At 38.8% G+C, this 23821-nt stretch overlaps 1 protein-coding gene across 1 annotated transcript in view; it reads left to right on the top strand.

Moving 5' to 3' along the window:
- POLA1 (DNA polymerase alpha 1, catalytic subunit) overlaps positions 1-23821 on the top strand; it is a 319056-nt gene that overhangs the window by 135145 nt on the left and 160090 nt on the right. Inside the window, exons 31-34 of the mRNA XM_019625246.1 lie at positions 1361-1492; positions 6777-6951; positions 20994-21172; positions 22871-23002. Of these exons, the coding sequence (XP_019480791.1) occupies positions 1361-1492; positions 6777-6951; positions 20994-21172; positions 22871-23002 (618 nt within the window). The remainder of the gene's footprint in view (positions 1-1360; positions 1493-6776; positions 6952-20993; positions 21173-22870; positions 23003-23821) is intronic.

The raw sequence follows: 23821 nt of genomic DNA, 5'->3' as shown, positions 1-23821 counted from the left end.
CCCTCATATGTGGGATCCGAACCAGGGCCCTCTGGCGTCGCAAGCCAGTTCTTAACCATCGCGCCCTTCGGCCGGCCCCCTGCTTTTTTTTTTTAAACTGAGTGTGTGGTGGTGAAGAATACAGTGGTTTGGTACTGCTGCCCTGTTTCATGTTTATAAGATACTAGAACCTTTCCTGACCATTGCTTCTGCATGATCAGTGCAAATAGTATTGTTAGGAAAATAGTTTTCATCTCACAACCCCCTGAAAGTGTGTCAGGAACCACTAGGGGTCTGCCTACCACACTTAGGTGACCTAGTAATGCAGCACCATGTTCCCTGTTCTTTCTCTTATGAAATCCACCTTTTACAGAGCAATATATTTTCCTCCCCGCCCCTTGTGCATATTGAGTTACAGTCCAAAAGACTGTATTTTCTCTCACCTCTTGCTTTAAACTGTTGCTTTTTTCTCTGCCTAGAATCTTTGCGCCCCTGTCACATTTTCTTCAAATCTTGTTTTACTTTCACGTGCCTGCTTCAGTTTCTTTTCTTCCATGGTTTCTACTCTCAGGTGCAAGTGATCTTTGCCTCTCTTATCTCTCTCCATAACACTTGTTCACATCTCCCTCATGGCACATACAGCTTATTTTAGAGGTTTGAGTTTTGTTGATGTTGCTTTTTTGTGGAATGAGGAGTCATTTACTAATAACAGATGATGGTCTTGTTCATCTCACAGTACGTCGTTAACAGTGCTTGAACTTAGTGAATTATTGCAGGATGAGTGAAATCATTATTCTGCAAACATTTGGTTGCTTCTATACACCAAGCATTGCTCTGAGCACTGGGAATGCAGCTGTGAGCAAGTTTGCTGTGTTCCTACTCTCGTGGCACTTACTTTCTCTTGAACTCACTAATTCTGCCTTTGTAGAGCTTACGGTGACAGTGTGAGTAAGTTCAGTGATTTCTGGTGCCTTTGGGATTTGGTTAGGCTAGAAAAGCATAGCTGTTATCCATCATCCATTGTCCTAACTGATCAGTTAATTTGGTGAGAGAATTGCAAAAATTAGGAGAAACTGTAAAGCTGCAAGAAGACAGAATTTATAGTCTTATTTTTTTTTATCCAAGTATTACGGTGTGTGCCATGGTCCATTTCTTTTTTGTCAGGGTTGCATCTGGTTATAGTAGTTACTAAATGAAGGAGAGAGGAGCCTTGAGGATGGAATGTCTCAAGATTCTGTGAAAATGTTTTCTACATACAGCTTCTGTCATTTTTATGTTGATGTGGCTCGTGTGACTCTAGCAAAGATGTATTAGTCTATATATGAGAAGGGTTTTATTTTAAAGATCGGGGCTTTTCATTCTCTTTTTTTTTGTCTTTTAGGCATTAACAAAGGATCCCCAGGATTATCCTGACAAAAAAAGCCTGCCTCACGTACATGTTGCCCTCTGGATAAATTCTCAAGGAGGTAGGAAGGTGAAAGCTGGAGATACCGTATCGTATGTCATCTGTCAGGTAAAACTGTCATAATTAATTAACAAGACTCTCATACTACTTAAGAGTTCATAGTCAAATCCAGATCCCCACAGTGTCTTATTTAGTAGTCTTCCAAATAATTGATGCTGTCAAGAGATGGTTTAGTGTGGTTGGTTTTATAGCAGGAAAACATTAGTCAGGAGTATGGCATATTTTATAAAAATTTCCGTAAACCATTAAAGACCAGTGTTTCGGGTCATTGAAATTATTTTGGTGAGACAGGTGTATAACAGTTAACTACTGTTCCTACCCTAAATTAGCTTTAATGATAATGTATATAAGTTTGGCCATATGGTTAGCAGTAGTCCTTTATCATTCCTTTTGCAACAGTTTCCATTATGGATATTGGTAGAATAGGAGAGTAAATGCGTTTTTCCCTAGCCTGTGTTCAAATACAGTAATACCTTGGTTTGCGAGCGTAATTCGTTCCAGAAACAAACTACTCGTATTGCAAGACATCACTCGTTTACCATGTTAAAATGTGTTAGAAACGTTTGCTCGTCTTGTGGAATACTTGCAGACCACGTTACTCGCAATCCAAGGTTTTACTGTAGTTACTTGAAAAAAAATAGGAAATGCGTGATACGTGGAGAAAGGTGAGAGATCCTAAAAACCATGTCTTACGAAGAAAACACAATGTACCAGTTTCATTTCTTTTTCTTTTGAGTGGAAGGGGCCAGAACCCCCCTCTTTACCTTCTCCCTGTCTCACAGCGCACCTCTAAGGAGCCTCACGGCCTTCTAGAACACAGTAACTCGCTTCTTTGGAGAGCAGCATGCCTCTAACAGGAATGGGGAGAAGGGGTAGGACAGAAGAGCATTTTTTTCTTTTGAAAACACAACTCCAGTTGGAACAATGGAGAGGTCTCGTTTCTTCTCTCTATTAAAAAGAAAAATAAGTCCGTCCATAGCTTTTATCCAAATTCCTTAAAATTACTATGGTGTGGTCTGTCTACCAAAAGGCATAATTCATCTGAATAAGACTTCCTTTTTAATTAATTAATTATTGCATTGTGTTATTACAGTAAACATTTTTAGATAAGCCCTAAGCTTCACTGCAGTATGATTGACCTTCATTGAACTACAATCAATGTGTTTTTAAATCAGAGTCTTTTCAAAATTTAAAAGTTGTTTGCTAATATCTGCTCGGTACTGTAGATGAAGTCCATAACAAATGATGTAAGTACCTGGACAGGAATGAGCACTTGACTCTGTCTCCCTCCTAGGGTTACTCTTGATTAAGAACTGTTACAGAAAGCCAATTCCTGCAAAACAATATTTCCACAAATGTCTGACTCGCTCAAGCCCTTAATGTGCTTTGCATATTGCCTCTGACAAGTCTCACCTCAAAAAAATGATTTTCCTATTATGCAAATAAAGACTTTGGTAAATAGGCTAGTTTTTTTTCCACTTATGTCTTCACACACGTGGAAAAACTCTTAGATTATTAATGACAGGAGCAGATGGCAGCATACAAATTTTAAAATGTATGTATGGGTTCTGTGAAATAGCATCTAATAATGGAATCCAGCCAGAGGTATATTTTGGCTAAAACCTGGGATGGAGATGTATGGTAGTATGACCGATGTATTTAAAAGTCAAGCTTGTGTTCCTTGAGGACTAAATAGTAGGTCTTATGATTTCTTCTTCGCAGGTCTTAATGGTACAGAAAAGCTTAAATGCTAATGTTAACATAGTACAATAAATCCAGTTTGACGTCTTTTCAACATTTCCCCCATCCACTGGTACTGGACCTTAACTTACTTGCTTGTTAAAACTGCAGTTTATGTTTCTTCCTATTTATTTATTCTTCTTACTGTATCCAAAGAAGAGCAATAGGACTTTAATTTGCCTTTTCCCCCTAACAGTGGGACACACCTACTTTCACGAAAACTGCCTACCTCTTTTGCTTTTAAGCACTCAAATTATTCTTTCTGTGCTTCATAACACAACCATATTTTTTGAAAATGTATGATTAGACATTTTAAGAGAACTGCTTATTGCTCTAAGCAGAGGCGCCCTCCAAGAATAGCCTATCTCCTGAACAGGTTCTATTTTGTTTAAAATTTACATTGAGAATATAGTATTCTACGGATAATGTATTCAGATTATAAATTCAGTTGAGTTTAGGGTAATATTTTTGGTACCTAATTTATATTATAGTTCATGGTCTTGTAAAACCTACATGAATTATTTGCTGAGCTCTGAAATCAACTTCTTGTTGGTTAAGTTTTAAATTCTTAATTATTTAACTTTCAGTGGACATAATGTCCATAAGTCATGCCTATAACATTTGAAGGGACCCATTTGTCACCTGTTTAAAAATTTTTTTCCATTAGTTTCCTACTAAAGATGACTACATAGTTTTGAATTAATTGACTGCACCTGGTTGTCTGTGCAAAGTATGCGCTTTGAAGTTCACAAATTACTACATGGGCACTTCAAGGAAGACCAACATTGCTCCTTAATCTGTTTTTAAAGGTGTATGCTACACATTGCTGCATACACCATGGGGTCTTGCTAGGTTTGGGAATTAGGTCTTTGAGGGGTAGATCTTATGTCACAGCCTAAATGTTTTTCCAATACAATGCAGCAAAACCTGTCATCTTATCAATTCTTTTGAATTTAGTCATGTTTAAGCTCAGATTTTTTAAATACAATAAGAAATGTGTTTGGGTTACTGTTAAAACTAGTCTTTTGTGCGGATATTTAAAGTAAAATCTTTTTCAGTTGAGAATATGTGCAGAAATTGTCAACTGCTTTTTTTTTTAAGATTTTTATTGGGGAATTGGGGAATGGGAACAGTGCTGGGGAATTGGGGGAAGGGGAACAGACAAGTTGCTGTCGTTTTGTTCTTCAATCTAGTTGTGGAGGACGTTGCTTCACTGGCCCAAGTTGGCACCATCATTGCGCTCTTCTCTGGCGAGGCAGATCAGTCGCCGGCTTCTGGACGGCCGCTCACTGCGGCTGCTGGCCGCTCACGCTGGCTGCTGGCTACACACGGTAGCCCATGGCAACCCACTGCCACAGGGAGTGCAGCCTACGCCGTCGCCGGCGACTCATGGCAGCCCAGCTCCAGGTTGAGCTGTCATTCAGCATCTTAGCTGTAGAGGGCAGTGTCACTGGCCCTCATATGTGGGATCCGAACCAGGGCCCTCTGGCATCCCAAGCGAGTTCTTAACCATCGCGCCACTCGGCCGGCCCTCAACTGCTTTTTTACAAACATACTTTCCTATGAGAACATCTTCTAATGATATATTGGAAAGTAACTCAAGTGCTTTAAAAAAAATTTGCTTCTACAAATCTGATTTTTATTCACCATTAAAATTTAGTAAACTCAATATTGCTACAATATTAAGGACAGCCCAATTTTAAAAAAACTCTAATTCGGGCCGGCCGAGTGGCGCGATGGTTAAGAACTGGCTTGGGATGCCAGAGGGCCCCGGTTCGGATCCCACATATGAGGGCCAGTGACACTGCCCTCCACAGCTAAGATGCTGAACAACAGCTCAACCTGGAGCTGGGCTGCCATGAGTCGCCGGCGATGGCGTAGGCTGTAGCCCCTGCTGTAGTGGGTTGCCATGGGCTACCGTGTGTAGCCAGCAGCCAGCGTGAGCGGCCAGCAGCCGCAGTGAGCCGCCATCCAGAAGCCGGCGACGGATCTGCCTCACCCGGGAACAGCGCAATGATGGTACCAACTTGGGCCAGTGAAGCAACGTCCTCCACAACTAGACTGAAGAACAAAACGACAGCAACTTGTCTGTTCCCCTTGCCCCAATTCCCCAGCACTGCTCCCATCCCCCCAATTCCCCTATAAAAATCTTCAAAAAAAACCCCAAAAACTCTAATTCTATAAATTAATCAGATTTTACGTGTTTGTTAAAAGCCAGTCTGAATGCAACTGTGGTGCATAAAGACACTGCCCAAGGATGTTTCACACTCTTTTTCTCATTGGCTATCACTGTACTCTCATCTAACAATTCAAACTTCTAAAAGGGAAATAATTAAAGGTGATTAATTCTGCCTAATTTTTTTTTACTGTTGTAAACGCCTGAAAAATAATTATAAGCAATTCTTTTAATCTGTGCTTTACTTCCTTTCTTGGTTCTTTGTTGTATCTTATTGTAGAATAGGTAGAGCCTAGTTGATAAACGTCCCAGTTTTTTTCCATTTGGTGCCTAGCCAGAGGAGGAGGCCCCTCCTCCAGTCGCTGGTAAAGAGCCCTGTGGAAGGTTGCTTCTGCCTTGGGCTGGGGCCCTGAGCTGAGAAGGGACTGATTGTAGCAGGAATGAAAGAATAGGACTCACTGTATAATCAGTTTTGCAGAGCAGCTGAGCACTGTGAGTAGTTATAATTTTACTAGCTCAATGTTAAATTCTGTTGTTGCAGACGAGAGGAAGAGTGGAGTGAATTGGATATTGGTCCAGTAGAGTGATGCCTTTTTGAATCACAGATGATGGTGACATCACTCACAGGGCTGTATATGGGCCAATGATAAGGAATGTCACAACTTTTGTATAGAGTTAAGTGGAAGCCCTTGAAAGGCTCTCTGACCTGTCTTCCTCGCCTTGAGGAAGAGCCACGTAAACAGCACAAAGTGACATGCCTTTCATTCCGGTGGCCAAATATTTTGTTTCTAGGGCACTGCCAGTCCACCAGATCTCATTAATTTTACTCTTACCTATTCTATCTTGTACATAAGTGATGACTCTGGGTTTCATTCCCCTGTCTTTTCCCCTTGCTCTGTTGCTTTTCAATGATACATAGAGCTCTCAAGGGAAGCATTACCCCTGAGTCCTTAGGATGATACTATGACTATAATGCCTGCATGAAGGCATGCATTAACATAATAAAAGGACCACACATGTTTCTTGTTATCACTCTGAAAAGGCCCTTGTGACTAGACTAATGGTTAGCAAGTCCTTTCAATGTGTTTCTGTGATGTGGCAGGTGGAATTATTTAATCAAGTTATGCCATCTTGTTGGTTTCATGTTTCAACAAAAAATAGAACACAGCACATGCTGCTGGATTTACATTCTTGGACAGTGGGCGAGATGTTCTCCTTCATCTTCCTACTCTTAGATGCGCATGAAATTTTCACCAATAGGTCAAAAGGACTTCTTGGTGTTTGGAATTAAATACACAAAATTTGAATTGTTGTCCTTCTTTTTGACCAAGCAGAGGTGTGTGTGTGTTTGTGTGTATGTGTGTGTGTGTTTGTTTGAATTTCTCACACCTGTACCTGTACCATGTCCTCTTGCAGGATGGGTCAAATCACAGCGCAAGTCAGAGGGCCTATGCACCTGAGCAGCTGCAGAAACAGGACAATTTAACCATTGATACCCAGTACTACCTGGCCCAGCAGATCCACCCAGTCGTGGCTCGGATCTGTGAGCCCATAGATGGAATTGATGCTGTCCTCATTGCAATGTGGTTAGGTAAGTCCCTGAGCTCATGTAGCCACTCATGTGGGGACAGCCACGCGCACTGTCCCTCCTTTGACTGTTGTCGGTCCTTCTGTAGGCATGGCGCTGTGTCGAGCCAGCACTTCTTGGTTTGTAGTTGGGCATTTATCTTTGTGGTGGTTTGGTGACCAATGTCTGTCTCCCCTCACATGGACTGTGAAACCCGCATACTTGGTTACCTCTGTAACCACATGCTTGCTCCATAGTTGGTACTCAGTAAATGCTGAGGGGAGGGAGAGGAGGTAAAAGAAAGGATGGAGAGGATTTTCTGCACCATTATAAGTCTCTGAGTTTATGTTGTTGTAGTTTTAATTAGTGAAGTGCCATTAATAAGGAGATTGACGGTATCTTGATTATTGGCTCATTTTCTCTTTGTCTCTAAAGGTATTGTCATGTAAAGCGAGAAAACACCCATTTTTTAACATTGAAAATTTAAGTTTTAGTATTCAATTCCCTGTGAGTAGCCTATTCTCACTTGCATTTAAATTCTTCTGAAATCGGACTCACTGTTATCTTCTAGGAATTGGCTGATTCCTAACATCCTAGGAGGTGCCAACCAACCTGAAACCTCAGTGTTTCTTTCACTTTTTGCTGTGTCACCAGATTGTCATCTCTTGCTTAGAAATATATTTCATATCCTGTCATGATTTCATTTCTAGACGACCAGCATGTAAAGTTATATTGCCTTAAGCTGTCCACTCTCTATTCCGTTGTACGCACACATGAATATTTTTAGAGTACTGTCTAATGAAGTCCTTAGGTGGCTCCTCACTATATGTCAAGTTCAGAGACATCTTTGGAAGTTATAGACTCTAACTTTCTAGCTCCAACCTGTGTTTCTAGCCTTATTTCTTAATCAGTATATTCAGGGTCCCTGCTTCATAGAAAATTCTCCCCCCTCTTCTCATGGAAACATCTGGCTTACGATGTGGGCTTCTGCATCCTAGGGCCTTAGGTTCAAATGTTGGTTGTGGCTCTGTGGCTTTGGTAAGCCTCTACACCTTGGCCTAAGCCTTGGTTTCTGGTGTCATGAACTAGAGTTGCTCTGAGGGAGAGATAAGATGATGTACATGAGACACTCCACACTGTCTGGGAGCAGAGGGCGTGGTCAGTGAGTGACGTTAGCCACATCCCCCCCTCTTGCCAGGCTCCTACATAAGTATGCCCACACTCCCCCAGTCCATGAGATTTGCACATAGTTTGTGCTCAGTGCACGTCTGTGGACTGAGATTGGATGGATGAATCATCAAGTCACATATTTGCCATCCTGCCCCTGCTGAGTATGTGTCTGAGCTCCTCCTGCCAGCCCCATTTCCACTATCCCATCAGTGTCTGTTCTGGAAGTGGAAGCTCATTTTTGACATTTGCCTAAGCAAAACATAATTAGGAAGATAAAATTCTGCTACCCAAATCATCATATAATGTATTCTCAAAGTTGAGTTGTATTTGATGATATTTATAAATCCTCAGCTGGGAGGTGGGAGGGTAAGTGCACAACATTTTTTAGCTCCCTTCTTTTTTTCCTCTCCTCTGCGTTGAATGCTTACTCTACTGGATGCTGTGATAAGTACTTCGCTTATGTTTCTCATTTAATCCTTGCAACAGCCTCATGAGGGTACGTTGTATTAATTTCACTTTACAGAGAAGGGAGCCGAGACTTAGAGGAGTAAGTTACTTGGTCTTGTCACATAGCTAGTAAGTGGCTGGCTGTGACTGGATAGGGACCTAGCTCTGCGTGACTCCAAAACTTAACCGCTGTGCTAACCTGTACTGCCCTTCTTAGCTCTGAGAGGTGGTGACACATGTCCTCAGCCAGGAGTGGGGTGGCGTGGATGTGAAGGCACAGGAGCTTCGTCCTCCCCTTCTGTCCCCACTGGGAGCCCCACTCCTCCCCACTGAAAAGCCCTGAGCAAAATGATTTCTTTGTTTAGGTTAGACTCCCAGTTTTTCCATTTGTATCATCAAATGGTCGTGAATTTGCAGTACTGAGGAGGGGTAAATGGAACAGGCCCCGCCCCATGGGTGACATTACAAGCCAAGCGTGGAGCCTTGTGTTTCAGCCAAAGAGCGATGGAGTAAAGGGTGCCCAGCAGATAGCCTGATGCCCGCTCAGAACGCTCAAGACACGCATACCAAGAGGGAACCACACTGATTTTGTTGGTTCCAGGGTCATATTTAAGATAATTTTTCAAATTATACATTAAGTAGTGGGAAGATTTTGACTTGCTTAAAGACAGACTACCCTAACTGCAGCAGCCTTATAGGCCGCCTTACAAATCCAGTTTTCACAGGTAATTTTCCAAGCCTGTAGCCCTGGTGGGTCCCGTCTTCAGAGGGTTCCTGTTATCACGGACCGATCTCAGTCTACAGAGGGAACCCACTGTGCTTGTGCACGGTCCCACCATGTCTCTACCTCACCTACCTCATCACCTGAAAGCTCTAGGTGCCGCCCTGGCAATACGGAGACTGTTCTGGGCAGCTCCTTCTCAGTGCCAGGTAGCCGATTAGAGCTACCAGAAGAGCCTGTGTCCTCGGCCCTGAAGGAGCTGCTGCTGCTCCCCCTTTTTATCTCTTTTTTTTCTCATTTTTATCCTTTGCCACTTGAAGGCAGTTTTTATACTGAGGGCATGTGAGGTGGTTGTCATTGTGCAGTCCGCCCTCCTCCCCTGCTCGTCCTCTTCTCCCACTGCAGCCCTTGCCGTCCACATATCGGTCTCCATTAGTAGTGAATCTCGTAGTCCCCCCCCCTCATAGGAGGTCCCACATTAATGAAGTGTGGGACAGTAAGAGCTGGTCACCATGAAGACCTGGAGAAAACACTGAGGTTTACCAGGCAGGCCTTTGCAGGCGTCTGTCCCCTGCCCTACTCAGTAGCTACACTTTGATCTGCATCCTTTATTCCTCCAGCCCAAGTGAAAAATTAGGGTGGCTGTTCTTCACTAGGGGATTTGAGGGCCCTGCTATCATTTCTCACTTATCCTGTGGCTTTAGAGAGGAGGAGGGAGGAGATGGGGAAGTGGTGGGAAAGTAAGGGGAGTGTTAGGGGGTGCGTGGTTTCTAAGAGGTGCAAGCTGTAGGCATAAAATTACTGTAATTTGTTTTTAAAATTCTAAATCTGTTTTCTTTATATAAAAAAACTGCAGTTAGTGAACTGACACTGTTAAATAAGTTGAAGTGTACAAATGTATACATAAAATACAAGCCCTCCAACTGCCTAATCACAGACATAAAATAATTCTCTTGCTTTTAATGTAGTTTTTATCTTTGATTAATGAAATGTATTATAGTGTTGAAACTTTAGTGAAGTTTGATACTTTGTCCTTTGAGTGAGTACAAAGAAATCAGGAATAATGGCATAATTTCATTTAGGAAAATTATTAAGTTCATGATTTTTTATATTTAAGACTCTTTTGTGGAGAGCAACTATATTTTTCAACTACCTTTTTCTTTTTCTATTGCTTTTATACTGCTTTCCTTGAAATGAAAGGCAAGCATCAAGTGTTGGTTTTTATCCTGTGGCTTCACTTTGAAATTTTTCTATTTCTCCCCATCAAGATACCTCCTGAAGTCTGTCTGGTGGCATGTTGCATGGCCTGGTGTTCTGTATGGGAAGGCCATTTCAGTGAAAAGGAGAGAGGATAGTCTATTAAATGAGTGAATGAATAAGTCTGTTGAATTGAAAGAGAATGATTTGTTCTCTCTAATAACTAATGGCCCTCATTATCCCACAGTAAAATGTGTATCATTTTTCTGAAACCCATGCAAGATTATTGCTATTGGGCTTATATAAAGCAAAATTTTACTCTTTTCCATCTGTGAATAGAAAAAAATATAGTATTACTCTTCTATACAATAGCCCTATGGGAAACATGGCCACTGAAACTTGGAACTCTTAGCTTTTGTTCTGCAGACTATAGGTTTTTCTCTCTCTTGTTCTAATGAAAGCTCCCTGTATTCTGTGGATGAAATATTCACAGTGTGCACCAACATCCAAATAGGCTTCTGTACCTAGCAAAACAAGCCAGCGATGAGAATAGTCTAAAGTTCATTCTTGAATTTCATCCTTTAATAAATTTGTTTCAAGTATAGCAATACTTAGAACTATATAATATCTTTCCTCCAATGAGTGATGATCTGTATAATAGCTGTCAAATACATTTCTTCATGGTCAGTGATAACAGTTTCAGGCATTTACACACCCGGGCAGTTTTCTCATTGGTCCTGAAAACTTATTGATGGTGGAAGAATGTGAGAATTGAAAATTTAATTTCTGAAAGTAGTGCTTAAAACAAGACAGGGCACATTTAACCTAGTGCTTTCTTGGGTTAAATTAGAAGTAAAAATTCTGTTTTTTTTTTTAAAAATGGCTATACTACTCATGTTACAGAAGGTGGTTTTTCGTAATAGACAGGGTCCAGTAACATCTTCTAAGAAATACGTACAACAGTGGGCCAAGCAGTGTTTGGGGTACCTTTGACAGACTACAAAAGATGGGGGGCAGAATGAAATACAGGTGGTTGGGAGTAGAATGATGTCACCAGCAGGCGCCTCAGGTATTACTTAATCAATCAAGACTTTTGCCTTTTTTCATGATTAAGCTCTTAGAAGAATGCCCATACATGACCTTCGTTTCCAAACCTTCAATATTTTCTATGAAACAATTAGTAGTAAAATTTAAATAGACCACACCAAATGCAAAGTAGGATATTAAATCTTGTCAGCTGAAAAGAACCTCCTCTTCCAGGATGGAGTGCCGTTCCAAGTGCATGGTCGGATGGCTCATGCTCCCAGCCTACTTTTGCATCCATTGAATGGACTAATGGTGAAGACCTGCTCCTCTCAGCATCTTAATGGGTGCTCTAGCGATACAGAGTTGAGTCAGCCTTGGCTTCTTTATTAAAATACAGCCCAGTAAACTTAGTCGATTTCACCGTTGTGGGGAAGTCTATTGGACAACACAGGGTATGTCCCGAAAGAGGTAAAATAAAGGAGTATTGATGTTCAGGGGAGCTGAGACCATGTCTAGCCGGGGCCATCAGAGAGGAGTGTATAGACATGGAGGCATTTAAGGCACTGCGGGAATGTGCTGTGGAGAGGCCAGTGTGGAGCTGGCAATGGTTGCCTTTCCCCACCCCCAACCTCATGGCAGTAATCCATGCCATCTCAGCCACTCCCTGTGGCACACCAGAGAATTCATAGAGAGCCTCTTAAAGTGTATCAGTTGCAAAGCTTTGTGCCTCTGTCCCTATAAGAAACAAACACGTGATGTTTGTTCTGTCCCACTAACCCACACGCTGAGGGCCTGCAGTGACACTTCTCACCTAACTCAAGCAGAGACCTCTGAGAACTGAGAACTTGGAACCAAATTAGAGCATGTTTAGAATAATCGCACGGATTAGTAATTCCTAACTCTGGCTTTGTAACATTTGGAGTTTCCAAAGGAAAATGGTAATTTCTTGAATTATTTTAGTTAGATCAATTAAAAAATTTTTTAACTTTATTGAGGAATTATTGACAAATATAATTGTATAAATCTAAAGTGTGCATTGTGATGGTTTGTAGAATGATTATTGAGACCAAGATAACACATTCATCACCCCACATAGTTAACTCTTTTTGTGGTGAGAATACTTAAGATCTAATCTCTGCAACTTTGAAATATACAACACCATATTATTAGCTATAGATCAGTTTTTTAAAAGATATATTATTTTAATTAAGTACACCAAAATGACACTTACCAAGATTATGTAGCCTATAGAAAAACGGGTAAGACAGAATACATGAAGAGAGCTGAATACAACATTGTACATAGATACTTAAATGATATTAAATATATATATGTATGAATAAGGAAAGGGTGAAGATGGTGAATTATAGGATTTTCCTTGTTGAAAAATATTAATATTTTTATTTTATTAATAAAAATAAGTTAGTTTTTATAAAATCAGAAGGAATAAAAATTGCTAAACACTCACCTGTAAAAAGGTGGGTGTTTTAGGGACTTCCAGCCTGGCTCTTTTCCCCTCATATCTACCAACATATGTGGAGAGAAGAGGGCTTTGTTGTAAGAGAAGCAATATTTGGTCTGTTACAGTATTTTCCAAACATTTTTTCAACGTAAAGTTACTGTCTTTCCTCAGATTTAAAAATAGGAAAGAAGACACTTCTGAAGTTTTTTCCTGCCCAGAGGTACACGCCTCACTAAGTTCAAGTTTACATTCAGAGCTGTTATCAAGGGCATTAAAAATAGTAGAGTGAGATCATGAAAGTGCTGCCCATCAGGGTTTTTTTTTTCTGCCAAGATTTTGGGTGTTATCTTCTACAGGACAATGAAAATCTTTGGAGTTTATTTAACCCAGAGGTTTGGATAATATTTCTTTGAAAATACTCAGAAAGTTTTCATTAGTCTTATGGAGAGGTTTATGGTTGGTGTGAAAGGCTGTTTCAGTTGTCTGCCACGTGTATAGTCCATTGTTTAAGTTGGATCTCCAGTATTTTAAAATGTTTTCTTGTGGAAAATTCTAAACTTAGTAGAGAGAATTGCATAAGAAGCCCCATGTGCTGGACACCCAGCTTCAGCTGTCTGCAACTGTGGCCTGTCTTACTCCGTTTTTCCATCTCCTGATTATTTTGGATTAAGTCATAGAGGTCATATCATTTTATCTTAAATATTTCATTTTGCATTTCTAAGAGACAAGGATTCCCCTTTTCAACATAGCTACAATAGTACCATCACTAGAAAAAAACCCTACATTTCCTTCATTTCGTCAAATATCCAATAAGTGTTCATATTTCCCTGGTCAGACTGTGAATGTACTTCTTTTAAAAAGCTCTTTGTTTGAATTGGAATCCTCTTAGGGTCCATGTGAGAGTTAATCTCCTCTTATCTTTTTTTTCTCATTTATTTGTTAAAGATACTGGGGTTGGTTTTTTTTTGTTTGTTTTTTGTTTGTTTGTTTGTTTGTTTGGTTTTTGTGGGGTTTTTTTGCCTTAAAGAATTTCCCTTATTCTGGTCTTTGCCGATTGCATCCCAGCGGTGTCCTTGAACATGTTCCTCTGTCCCCTGTATTTCCTGTAAAGCGGCAGTTAGCTCTAAATACTTGCCCACGTTTCAGTTCACATTATTTTAGTTTTTGCTAATACTCCTTCCTTGGTGATGGTGTGTACATCTGTGAGGAGGTTCATAATGTCTGGTTGGAATGTAACACATTTTGAAACAAACATAGGTTTATCCTAAGAAATATTGAGCACTCGCTTTTCTCACCTTTTCCAATGTGAATTTTCTTATATAACCTACGTACAGAAAAGTACACAAACCTAACTGAATAGCTTGATGAAGTTTCACAAAGTAAACCCGAAACAGTATATTACTGCACCCTCAGAAGCACCCTCATGTCTCCTAGAAAGTGTCCTCTACCCCCGACCAGAAAATTACTATCGTGACTTCTGACGTCATAGATGCAGTTTTCTTATTTTTGCATGTTATACAAGTTGTGCCTTTATTCTTTGTGTCTGGCTACTTTCATTCAATATGTTTGTGAGATTGGTCCATGTGGTTACTTCATTACTGTGTAGTATTTCTTCCTTTGAATGTACCATACTCGATGACTTTTCTCACCTATGGGTTTTTTCCACATTTGGGCAATTATGAATAGTGCTACTTTGAGTATTCTTGCACATGACTTCTGTGGAATAATTGCATGTATTTCTGTTGGGTATATACTTAGGAGGAGAATTGCTAGGTCATGGGGGACATGTACTCATATGTTCAGGTGTAGTGGATACTACCAATTTTTCAGAGTGGTTCTACTAATTTACACCCCTTGCTGTATGAGTGCTCCATGTTTTTTCCAACACTTGGTGTTTTCGTTCTTCATCTTCTGTGGTGACATAATGGTGTGGTTTTAATTTGCATTTCTTTGATGACAAACAGTGTTGAGTACCTGTTTGCATGCTTATTGGCAGTTTGAATACAGTAGTACCTCGATTTGCCAACATAATTCATTCCGGAAACAAACTACTCGTATTGCAAGACATCACTCATTTACCAAGTTAAAGTGTATTAGAAATGTTTGCTCGCCTTGTGGAACACTCGCAAACCAAGTTATTCGCAAACCAAGGTTTTACCGTATCTCCTTTTGTGAGGCACCCATTCAAGTCTTTTTCTACTTTTCTGTTGGGTTGTCTTTTATTACTGACTCACAGACATTCATTCTAAATGAGTCCTTTGGAAATATATACCACAGACATTTTCTCTTTGGTGTGCTGTTTTTCAAGTATAATTTACATATCATGAAACGCTATAGTCTTAAGCGTATCATACAGTTTATCAAGACACAGAACATTTCTATCACCTAGAGAGTTCCCTTGTACCCCTTCCTAGTCCATACCCTCCCCCTCACAAAAGCAACCACTCATCTGTTTTCTGTGACCATAGGTTAGTTTTGCCTATTACAGAATTTTATATAAATGATTTCCTATGGTATATACATTTTTTGTTCAGCTTCTTTCACATAGCATATTGTTGAGATTCATCCATCTTTTTTGCATCTGTCAGTATTCATTCTTTTTCATTCCTGAGTAGTATTCCATGATAGATTATGTTAGGCTATTCGTGCTCATGTTGATGGGCATCTAGATTGTTTCCAGTTTCTGGTTTTTATGAATAAAGCTGTCGGATATTCTTTTTTTTTTTTTTTTTTTTTTATTGTTAGTTTCAGGTGTACAGAACAATGCAATAGTTACCCTTTTCACCCTCACAAAGTAACAATCCCCCTCCCCCATCCACTGCCCTCCCACCCCCAATATCATGCTTATCTATTACAATTCCATTGAATCCGTTCCCGCACTCTACTCTGTGTCCCGAGGTTATATGTATATATAATTATAGTTGACATACAGTATTATTCAACATCAGTTTCAGAAATACAATGCGGTGGTAAGGCCTCTACATCAACTATGAAGTGGACTCCCCAAAAGGGCATTGGTCCATCTGGGCCCCTAAGAAATGCTTACAACGTTATTGATTGTATTCCTCGGACTATCTTTTTCTATCCCTGAGGCCATATTGCAATTACCAATTTGTATTGTCTCATCCCTTCCCCTCTCCTTCCTCCCCACCCCCTCCCAAATAACAACCCTCAGTTCTTCCTCTGTGTCTCTGAGACTATCTCCATCCACTTCTCCCATCCATTCAGTTCCTTAGAATCCACGTATAAGTGAGATCATATGATATTTGTCTTTCTCTGACTGACTTATTTCACTTAGCATAATGTTCTCTAGTTCCATCCATATTGTTGCAAAAGGTACTACTTCCTTCTTTATAGCTGAATAATACTCCATTGTGTAAATGTACCAAAGTTTCTTAATCCAGTCATCTACCGATGGGCATTTTGGTTGTTTCCAAGTCTTAGCTATTGTGAATAACGCCGTAATGAACATAGGGGTGCATATATTTTTTTGGATTAATGTCTTGGGATTTTTTGGGTAAATACCTAAGACAAAAGAAACCATCAATAAAACAAAACGGAAGCCTACTGAATGGGAGAAGATATTTGATAATGATATATCAGATAAGGGATTAATATCCCAAATATATAAAATGCTCATGGAACTCAACACCAAAAAAACAAACAACCCAATTAAAAAATGGGCAGAGGATATGAAGAGACATTTCTCCAAAGAGGACATACAGATGGCCAACAGGCATATGAAAAAATGTTCAACATCACTTAGCATTAGGGAAATGCAAATTAAAACCACAATGAGATACCACCTCACCCCGGTCAGAATGGCTATCATCAATAAATCAACAAACAACAAATGCTGGCGAGGCTGTGGGGAAAAGGGAACCCTGGTGCACTGCTGGTGGGACTGCAGGCTGGTGCAGCCATTATGGAAATCAGTATGGAGGCACCTCAAAAATCTGAAAATGGAACTACCTGTCGGATATTCTTGTACAAGGCTTTTTACGGATGTAGCATTCACCTTTTAAAAATGTATTAAGTATTTTTCTTTAATCGTACTAAATTTTCAGTTTGTGTATTGTTCTCTAAGAAGTCTAGATATATGAATGCCTGGATTTATGTAAAAGATAAATAATTTATTTCCTAAAAGAAATTTTTAGAAAAAACAAATCCACAGTAGGATTCCATTAATTAGCTTCCCTTGTTGTTTAAGTGAGTCATATTACAAACTACTGCTTGGGTATACCAGTTGGTCTACTCATTTGGAGTTTCATTCATATGGATTTTTCCCTCTTCCCCCCTTGTGTGAACACATATAATTGCCTTTACTGTAGTTATTTGCAGTTGCACTAATAGAGACCTTGTCTTTAAGAGGAAGAAAAGTATTTGGTCAAATGTATTAACCTCTCTTTTACCTGTGTTTGGGACTAGCTTTTTGAACAGTGTAAACACTCCTTGGGAATGGGGCAGGTGAACATTCTAAAACTAGGTAGTTTACAATGGTTAGAAAGTACAGTGGCCGAAAAATAATTTTTTGCTAAATGTGACATTGGAGGTGTGTATGATAAGAATATGGTGATCTTAAGTGAAAAACAGCACTGCTGAACTCCACCCCAATGCCTATGATGTTACTTTCTATAAATACTTCTTGAAACATGAGAGCTTTGATCCTGTTCCGAAAATAATGTGAGATCCTATAAATTTTCTAATTATAAATGACAGTATTTTAATTTTATTCCACTGCCCCTTCTGTGCCGCCCCGCCTTTCCCCAGCCCAAGAAAAAATGGTGTGACTAGATCACTACCAGTCATAGGATTGAATGAAAGCATGCATCATTTCTGCTTGTTGTGGGGCAAACCATGGCTGCTATTCCTCCAGAGAACGGGTGCCAAGCCAAAGCAGGCTGCTCCTTTTATTCTGCGCCGGACCAAATGATTAAAGTCACCTGTCAAAAGCTAGTCCAGTAGAAGTAGAAGTTGCTTTTCTCAAATGGGGCATAAAGTTTATTTCTTTAAGCCAATTGTTCAGAGAAAGCTCTCCGTAGAAGAGATAAGGAATTTGGAATTTAGGATTACTTACTGTGTGGTGAGTGGTTTAATATTGATTATACAGTGTATATGCATGTATGCCAACTGCGATTATAAAGATTTTGCTTTGATGTCATTTCTGACAAAAGTCTTTAATTTTTGGAGACAATAATTAGAAATGGAGTTCTCTGTAGCCAGCTCTATTCCGCACATTTAAACATTCAGAATCCACCTCTAGGTGGCAGCACCGGATACTTTTATCCTGTTGTTTTACTCCAACCTTAATGAGTTATATATAAGCAGAAAAACTTTTAAGTCTCCCGAAACTTCGAAATAAGCTGCTTATTGCCAATTTCATGAGGATTTGGAAAAATTAATTTATATGTTGAATAAGCCAAGGGTTTGTTTAAGCCTGGATTTTGACCTTAAAAAAAAGAAATTAGGGCAGCGGTGATCCTTTATTTTTTAACATGACATTATGTTTTCTTAAAAAGATTTAAGTTAGCCCTCTGTGATTTTGCCTGTTGAACTTATAATTGTCCTCCCCCAAAATCACTTTTTATGACATTTTTGTGTCCAAGTAATTTGTTCCAGGATCATTATATACCTAATATTTTAAGGTAATTACAATGTCTTCTCCCTTTATATTTAAAAAAATTTAGCATTGACTTATGACCAAGAGTACTGAGATGAAGAAGTCCCTTCTCTTGAAAAAATTCAACTTGGGAATAAATCTGAAGTAATGAGCTAGGCTAGTTGTCTTTGTGATTTTCATGGGCAGATAAGGGTTGTTTGTGGAAATGGACGTTTAAATAGACGTTTCGTAAGGCCTGATATTTTTTTCATAACTTGTGGCCACTCGTTGGGCTTTTCTCCATAAGTAGCAAGGTAGGCCAAATCCAGTGTTGGCTTACTCAGCAGGCAGCCCGCCCCTGGCCTGAGGTGCACTAAGGGGGCCTGGCTGGTGGGGAGGCCTAGAAAGATCTTTCATGGCTTCTCTAATCACAGCCCGGCCAGTTTTGTATGTACACGTGCAAAGCCAGCATTGTTTTGTTCCTTGATTTTTGTGTTGTGAAAGAAGCTTTCCATTTGGAAAACCCTGCCTTATTTTTCTTTTTCCTTACTTTTTGAATAGTAATAGTCTGAGAAATTGGTGAATAATGATGCCATCAGAGAAGAGGTGAAGCTACTTTCTCATAATTGCAAATAAAGCAAGACATTATGTGACTAAAGTTGCATTTACAACTAGAATTGAAGGAATTCGCAACAGTTAGCCTTCACTACAGAAAAGAAATGGCATCGTTCGCAGGCATGGTCTCTCACTCAATTCCACTGCCCCTCCTTGTCTTTAAATGACAGGGTATATATCCCTACACACTTGACTAATTTGCTGTTTCTCTTAGGGGATAGGGAACTTGTAAAATAAAAATGCATGTTGAATTGTGGGGCCAAGTGACCTATGTTACAGTAATTTATGTCACTAGTCAAGAACAGTTTTTTAAGTTGCTTTGAATGTGTGTTTTTTGTTCTTGTTTTTATTACATACCATCATGTTAGGAAATATTCACTTTGGTTAATTCCTACAAAGAGCAGCTATTAACTTGGCGTGAGCGGGTGCTTTATCTATTTTTCCAAATGCATAATCTTGAATGAATGTCGTCTGAATTCAGTAGTTCATCTACTATTTTATTTTCTATTCATATGACATTTATGGAGTGTTCACCACATGACAGGCACCATTGAAAACAGTTTGTCCTCTAATGTCAGATTTAAACTTCAAAAGCGCATGGTCAGGGTACTGTATCCATTTTACAGGTGAGCAAACTAAGACTCGAATCTCGGTCTTGTTCTTAGTTTAGCACCATTCCCCTGTGTCAGAGTCAGCCTCAAGTCTTTTATAATTACTAGATGTCACTTGACAATTGACCAAATAGGATTTAGCATCTTGTCACTGATTTCTGAATACATCTGTTAGATTACCTACCAGTGTAGCATTGATAGAGTCAAAACCATTTTTAGATATTTTTGGTATTTGAGCTTTTTGCTCAGTGACTGTTTTATACTACTTATTTGCCTTTATACTAAAACAAATAGGATTGCTTTCCTTAGATTTCTAAACAGCCTAGAATTCTTTGGGATTGCTAAGGGATGCTTTCAAGAAAGTATTTGAAGGTATAGTGTGGAATAATTATGTGTAAATTCAAATGGTGGATTTTGACAGATATGCTTTGACCAAGGATAAATTACATTGGTTGGCCTGAAAATGTTTCTTTTCTCAAAGAGTTTGGGGAAACAAGATAGCATAAACTATGCATCAGTTGATTTCTTGTGTCATTTTGATTGAAATATGGAAAGTATATTTGGTTTCAGGATTGTCAGGGACACTTTGGCCTATAGGATGTGTGAATGCATTTTTTTTGCACATTTTTTAAATTTCTGAATTCAGAACACTAACAAACCATGCCGCGTTTTGCCTTAGATGCTGCTACTGAATTTTAACCACTGAATTAGATTGCAACCTACATGCTGTTAACTACTGGGCCAAGATGGAATCGACCAGTGCATTGAAATCAGGGTTAGCAGTTGTGTCTGCACTTGAAGGCGTTGTAATAGCAGTGAACTTGTTTTCTTTAATGGGATTTTTATTCTCTATTTTCAGTTTTAATGGTCATACTTTGATTTTAAGAGATTTTCTTTATAGTGCACATTTACTTGAGATTTTCACTGTAACTTTAAGAAAATAGTAAAACCATTCTGTAGAAGTAGTCACTTCCAAACCCAGATGTCCACTGGCATATTTGTGCATTGTTTTAATGCTGTTTTATTTATAATCTCATAAAAAGAGAAGCCATTTGTCCAAGTGATATGAGCCTCTGTCTTGAGTTCAAATGGTTTTGTGTGTGTGTGTTAATTTAAAATCCTTCTTTTGTGAGTTTTCTTCTTTGGGGTATTTTTTGGATAAGGGAATTCAACTAATTGTATACCATGCTGAATTTGTTATTTCTTTTACATCAATAGGACTTGATCCCACCCAATTTCGAGTTCATCATTATCTTAAAGAGGAAGAGAATGATGATCTACGTGGTGGCCTAGCACAGCTCACTGATGAAGAGAAATACAGGGACTGTGAGAGATTCAAATGTCCATGCCCTGCGTGTGGAACTGAGAATATTTACGATAGTGTCTTCGAGGGTTCGGTTAGTTGTTTCTTTTTGTCTCCTTTTTCACTTTGTAAGCAAAGCAGGATAAAGGCCTTTTCTCCCCACTGTGAGTATAAAAAGGAAAAAACCGTGCACATTGCTTTTATGTGTTTAACGAATTTTAGCATCATATGAATTCTGCCTTCACAACTTACTTTATTTCTGCTTGAAAACTCTTAGTAGAATGTACTTGAATATTGTTTTTGGCTTCCTAGAGTGTGTGGCCTTGGTTTTTAAATGGAATCTCTTAAAATATCTACATTATCATAAAGTATTTTTATTGTAATTCCTTAATTAGGAACCTGTATTTCCCTACTCCCAACCCAATTTATTAAGACTCGGAGCAATATTTTTCTTTATCTTAAATCAACTTAATGGGAACTAAGTGTTTTTGGAAAATTTTTGTTTATCTTTACGCATCCCACTTGCCTCCTTTTTGACAGAGGTACTCTGATTATCTTTTCTGCTGTCTTTGCATGTCAAACATTTAAAAAGTCAAAGGGAGACATTCCTTTCAAGAAGTACAGCCAAAAAATGTATCACTGACCTTGGATCAGAACTTGAAACGTGGCCAATTTACTTGATTCCACTGCAGTGTTATACATCTACTAGCCATTGGAAATGAGTAGGCAGCAGAACCGTGTAAAACCTTGAAACTGAAAGAAAATACATCTTTTATCTAAATTAAAAGTAATTATTTTAAGTTAATTTGGACAAACAGCAGATGTTTTGAATTTTTTTGAATCAAAACAAAGCAGTCTTTGGATGCAAGTGCAAGGAAGAGGCAGACACAGATCAGCAATACTTGCTAAATCCTTGAGTTTTGCTTCATTACAGCTGTAAATAAGATAGTTAATTGCATGGAGGCTTGACGACTTGCAGATGGGCTAACTGTGGAAGAACCGATGTCAAGCTCTGAAATCTCTTCCACCTGGAATTGCTTAGTGTGGCGGGTAGGGTTATGTACCAGATTGGAGTAGGAAACCAAGATGTTTAAGTATCGAGAAGGAAAACAAATGCTCCAGAAACCCCAACAGTTTTCCTATATATTATATTTGCTTTGTCTTTGCTTAAAACAAAAGAAAACAAGACATTTTCTCTAACTACTAATAATTAATTCTTTCAACTTTCTATTCTTCTTGCCTCCCCTCCCCCAAATACATTTCATGGGGGCTGCGTTGCAGAAATTTTAGATCTGCTAGGGTGACAATAAGTGATTGCTTTGTGGTGTAACACTTAATTTTTAGGCTTTATTCTTAAAATTAAGTTGACAATATGAAAGCAAACTAATGTCATTAGTGCTCCTACTTTATCCAAGTTTGAAATGAATTAAATGTGAATTTCAAATTTTGATTAATATGTCTAAAAAGGATGTCTATTTCCAGTAACATGACTTCACTGGTATTTTCACCAGCAAATTAACTTATCCATAGAGTCTATTATATATTGAATGTTCTTTAAAAAGTGATTTTAGGGTTTTCCCTTTGACTTTGTACTCCGTTATGATGGTGGCAAAAGACAGGAAGACATGTGTGACTAAGGGGATCTTTGGGAGGAAAGCATTGAGAAAATAGGGTTAAACACTCACCAATAAAATGAATTAAGAATATTGTACACCCAGAACAACGTGTAAGTTTCTAAGCACAAGAAACCTTTTGTAACCTTTTGTGTACTCGTCTGTCTTGACATCTATAGGGAACCGATATGGAGCCCAGCTTGTATCGTTGCAGTAACATCAACTGTAAGGATTCACCCCTGAACTTTATGGTACAGCTGAACAACAAACTGATCTTGGACATTAGACGTTGCATTAAGAAATACTATGAAGTAAGTATCCATAATGAGTTTCTTACATGCACAACTTTATTTAGGTTTGGTACTTGTTTTAAAACAAAACTCTGTGGTTTTTAATTCCTGGTTTTTTATGAAACTGAAACATTTTGAAAAGACTTGGGAGGAAAATGACTTGATTTTCTTTTGGGCGTTCCATCTCTCATTAATGAGGAATATTTTAAACAGTGAAATTTTCGCTTTTAAGGAAAAATGAGAATATAAGCAGAAAATGATTTAAGTTTATTGTTACCTAATAAGTAAGTTGAAATGAAATGGTCACTCAGATGTTTGGACAGAGGACGGAAAATCAATATTGTTTATCTTTGTCAAATAGAGGCATAATATCTTGTGTGGTGATTTGAATGAATTGCCCGCTAGCTAACACTTTGTGTTTATGTGGTAATCGAAACCATTTCGTAGCTTAGTTGTCCCAGAAAATAGAACTAAACATCTTTTAAATTTAAATGCAGTTTGTCTGGCATTTTAAAGACAATGTCTAATTTTTTAAATATAGAGTAAAAATGCCAGAACAGTGAATGACCTGTTAGAAAGAAGGCTTTTTTCAAAGTTTTTGTTTTGTTTTTAGAACATTTCGTATGAATGAGTTTTTTTCTCTTCAAAAATTAAAATAGAAAACTCCACGGTTCCCATTTTATTTTTCTTACTGTTTCATTATGTCATTTGTCATCTAAGCAAAATTTCTATTACTTGAAAGTTGACTGTAACTTATTTAAAGAAGCTGCATTAGCAAGGCATTTCCAAAAATGCTCAGGTTCTATTGGCTAAGACCCACGACTCTGATCAATATTTTTC

This window comes from Hipposideros armiger, unplaced genomic scaffold, assembly GCF_001890085.2.
Source record: "Hipposideros armiger isolate ML-2016 unplaced genomic scaffold, ASM189008v1 scaffold_620, whole genome shotgun sequence".
Lineage (NCBI taxonomy): Eukaryota > Metazoa > Chordata > Mammalia > Chiroptera > Hipposideridae > Hipposideros > Hipposideros armiger.
This window is presented reverse-complemented; position numbering and strand designations above follow the sequence as displayed.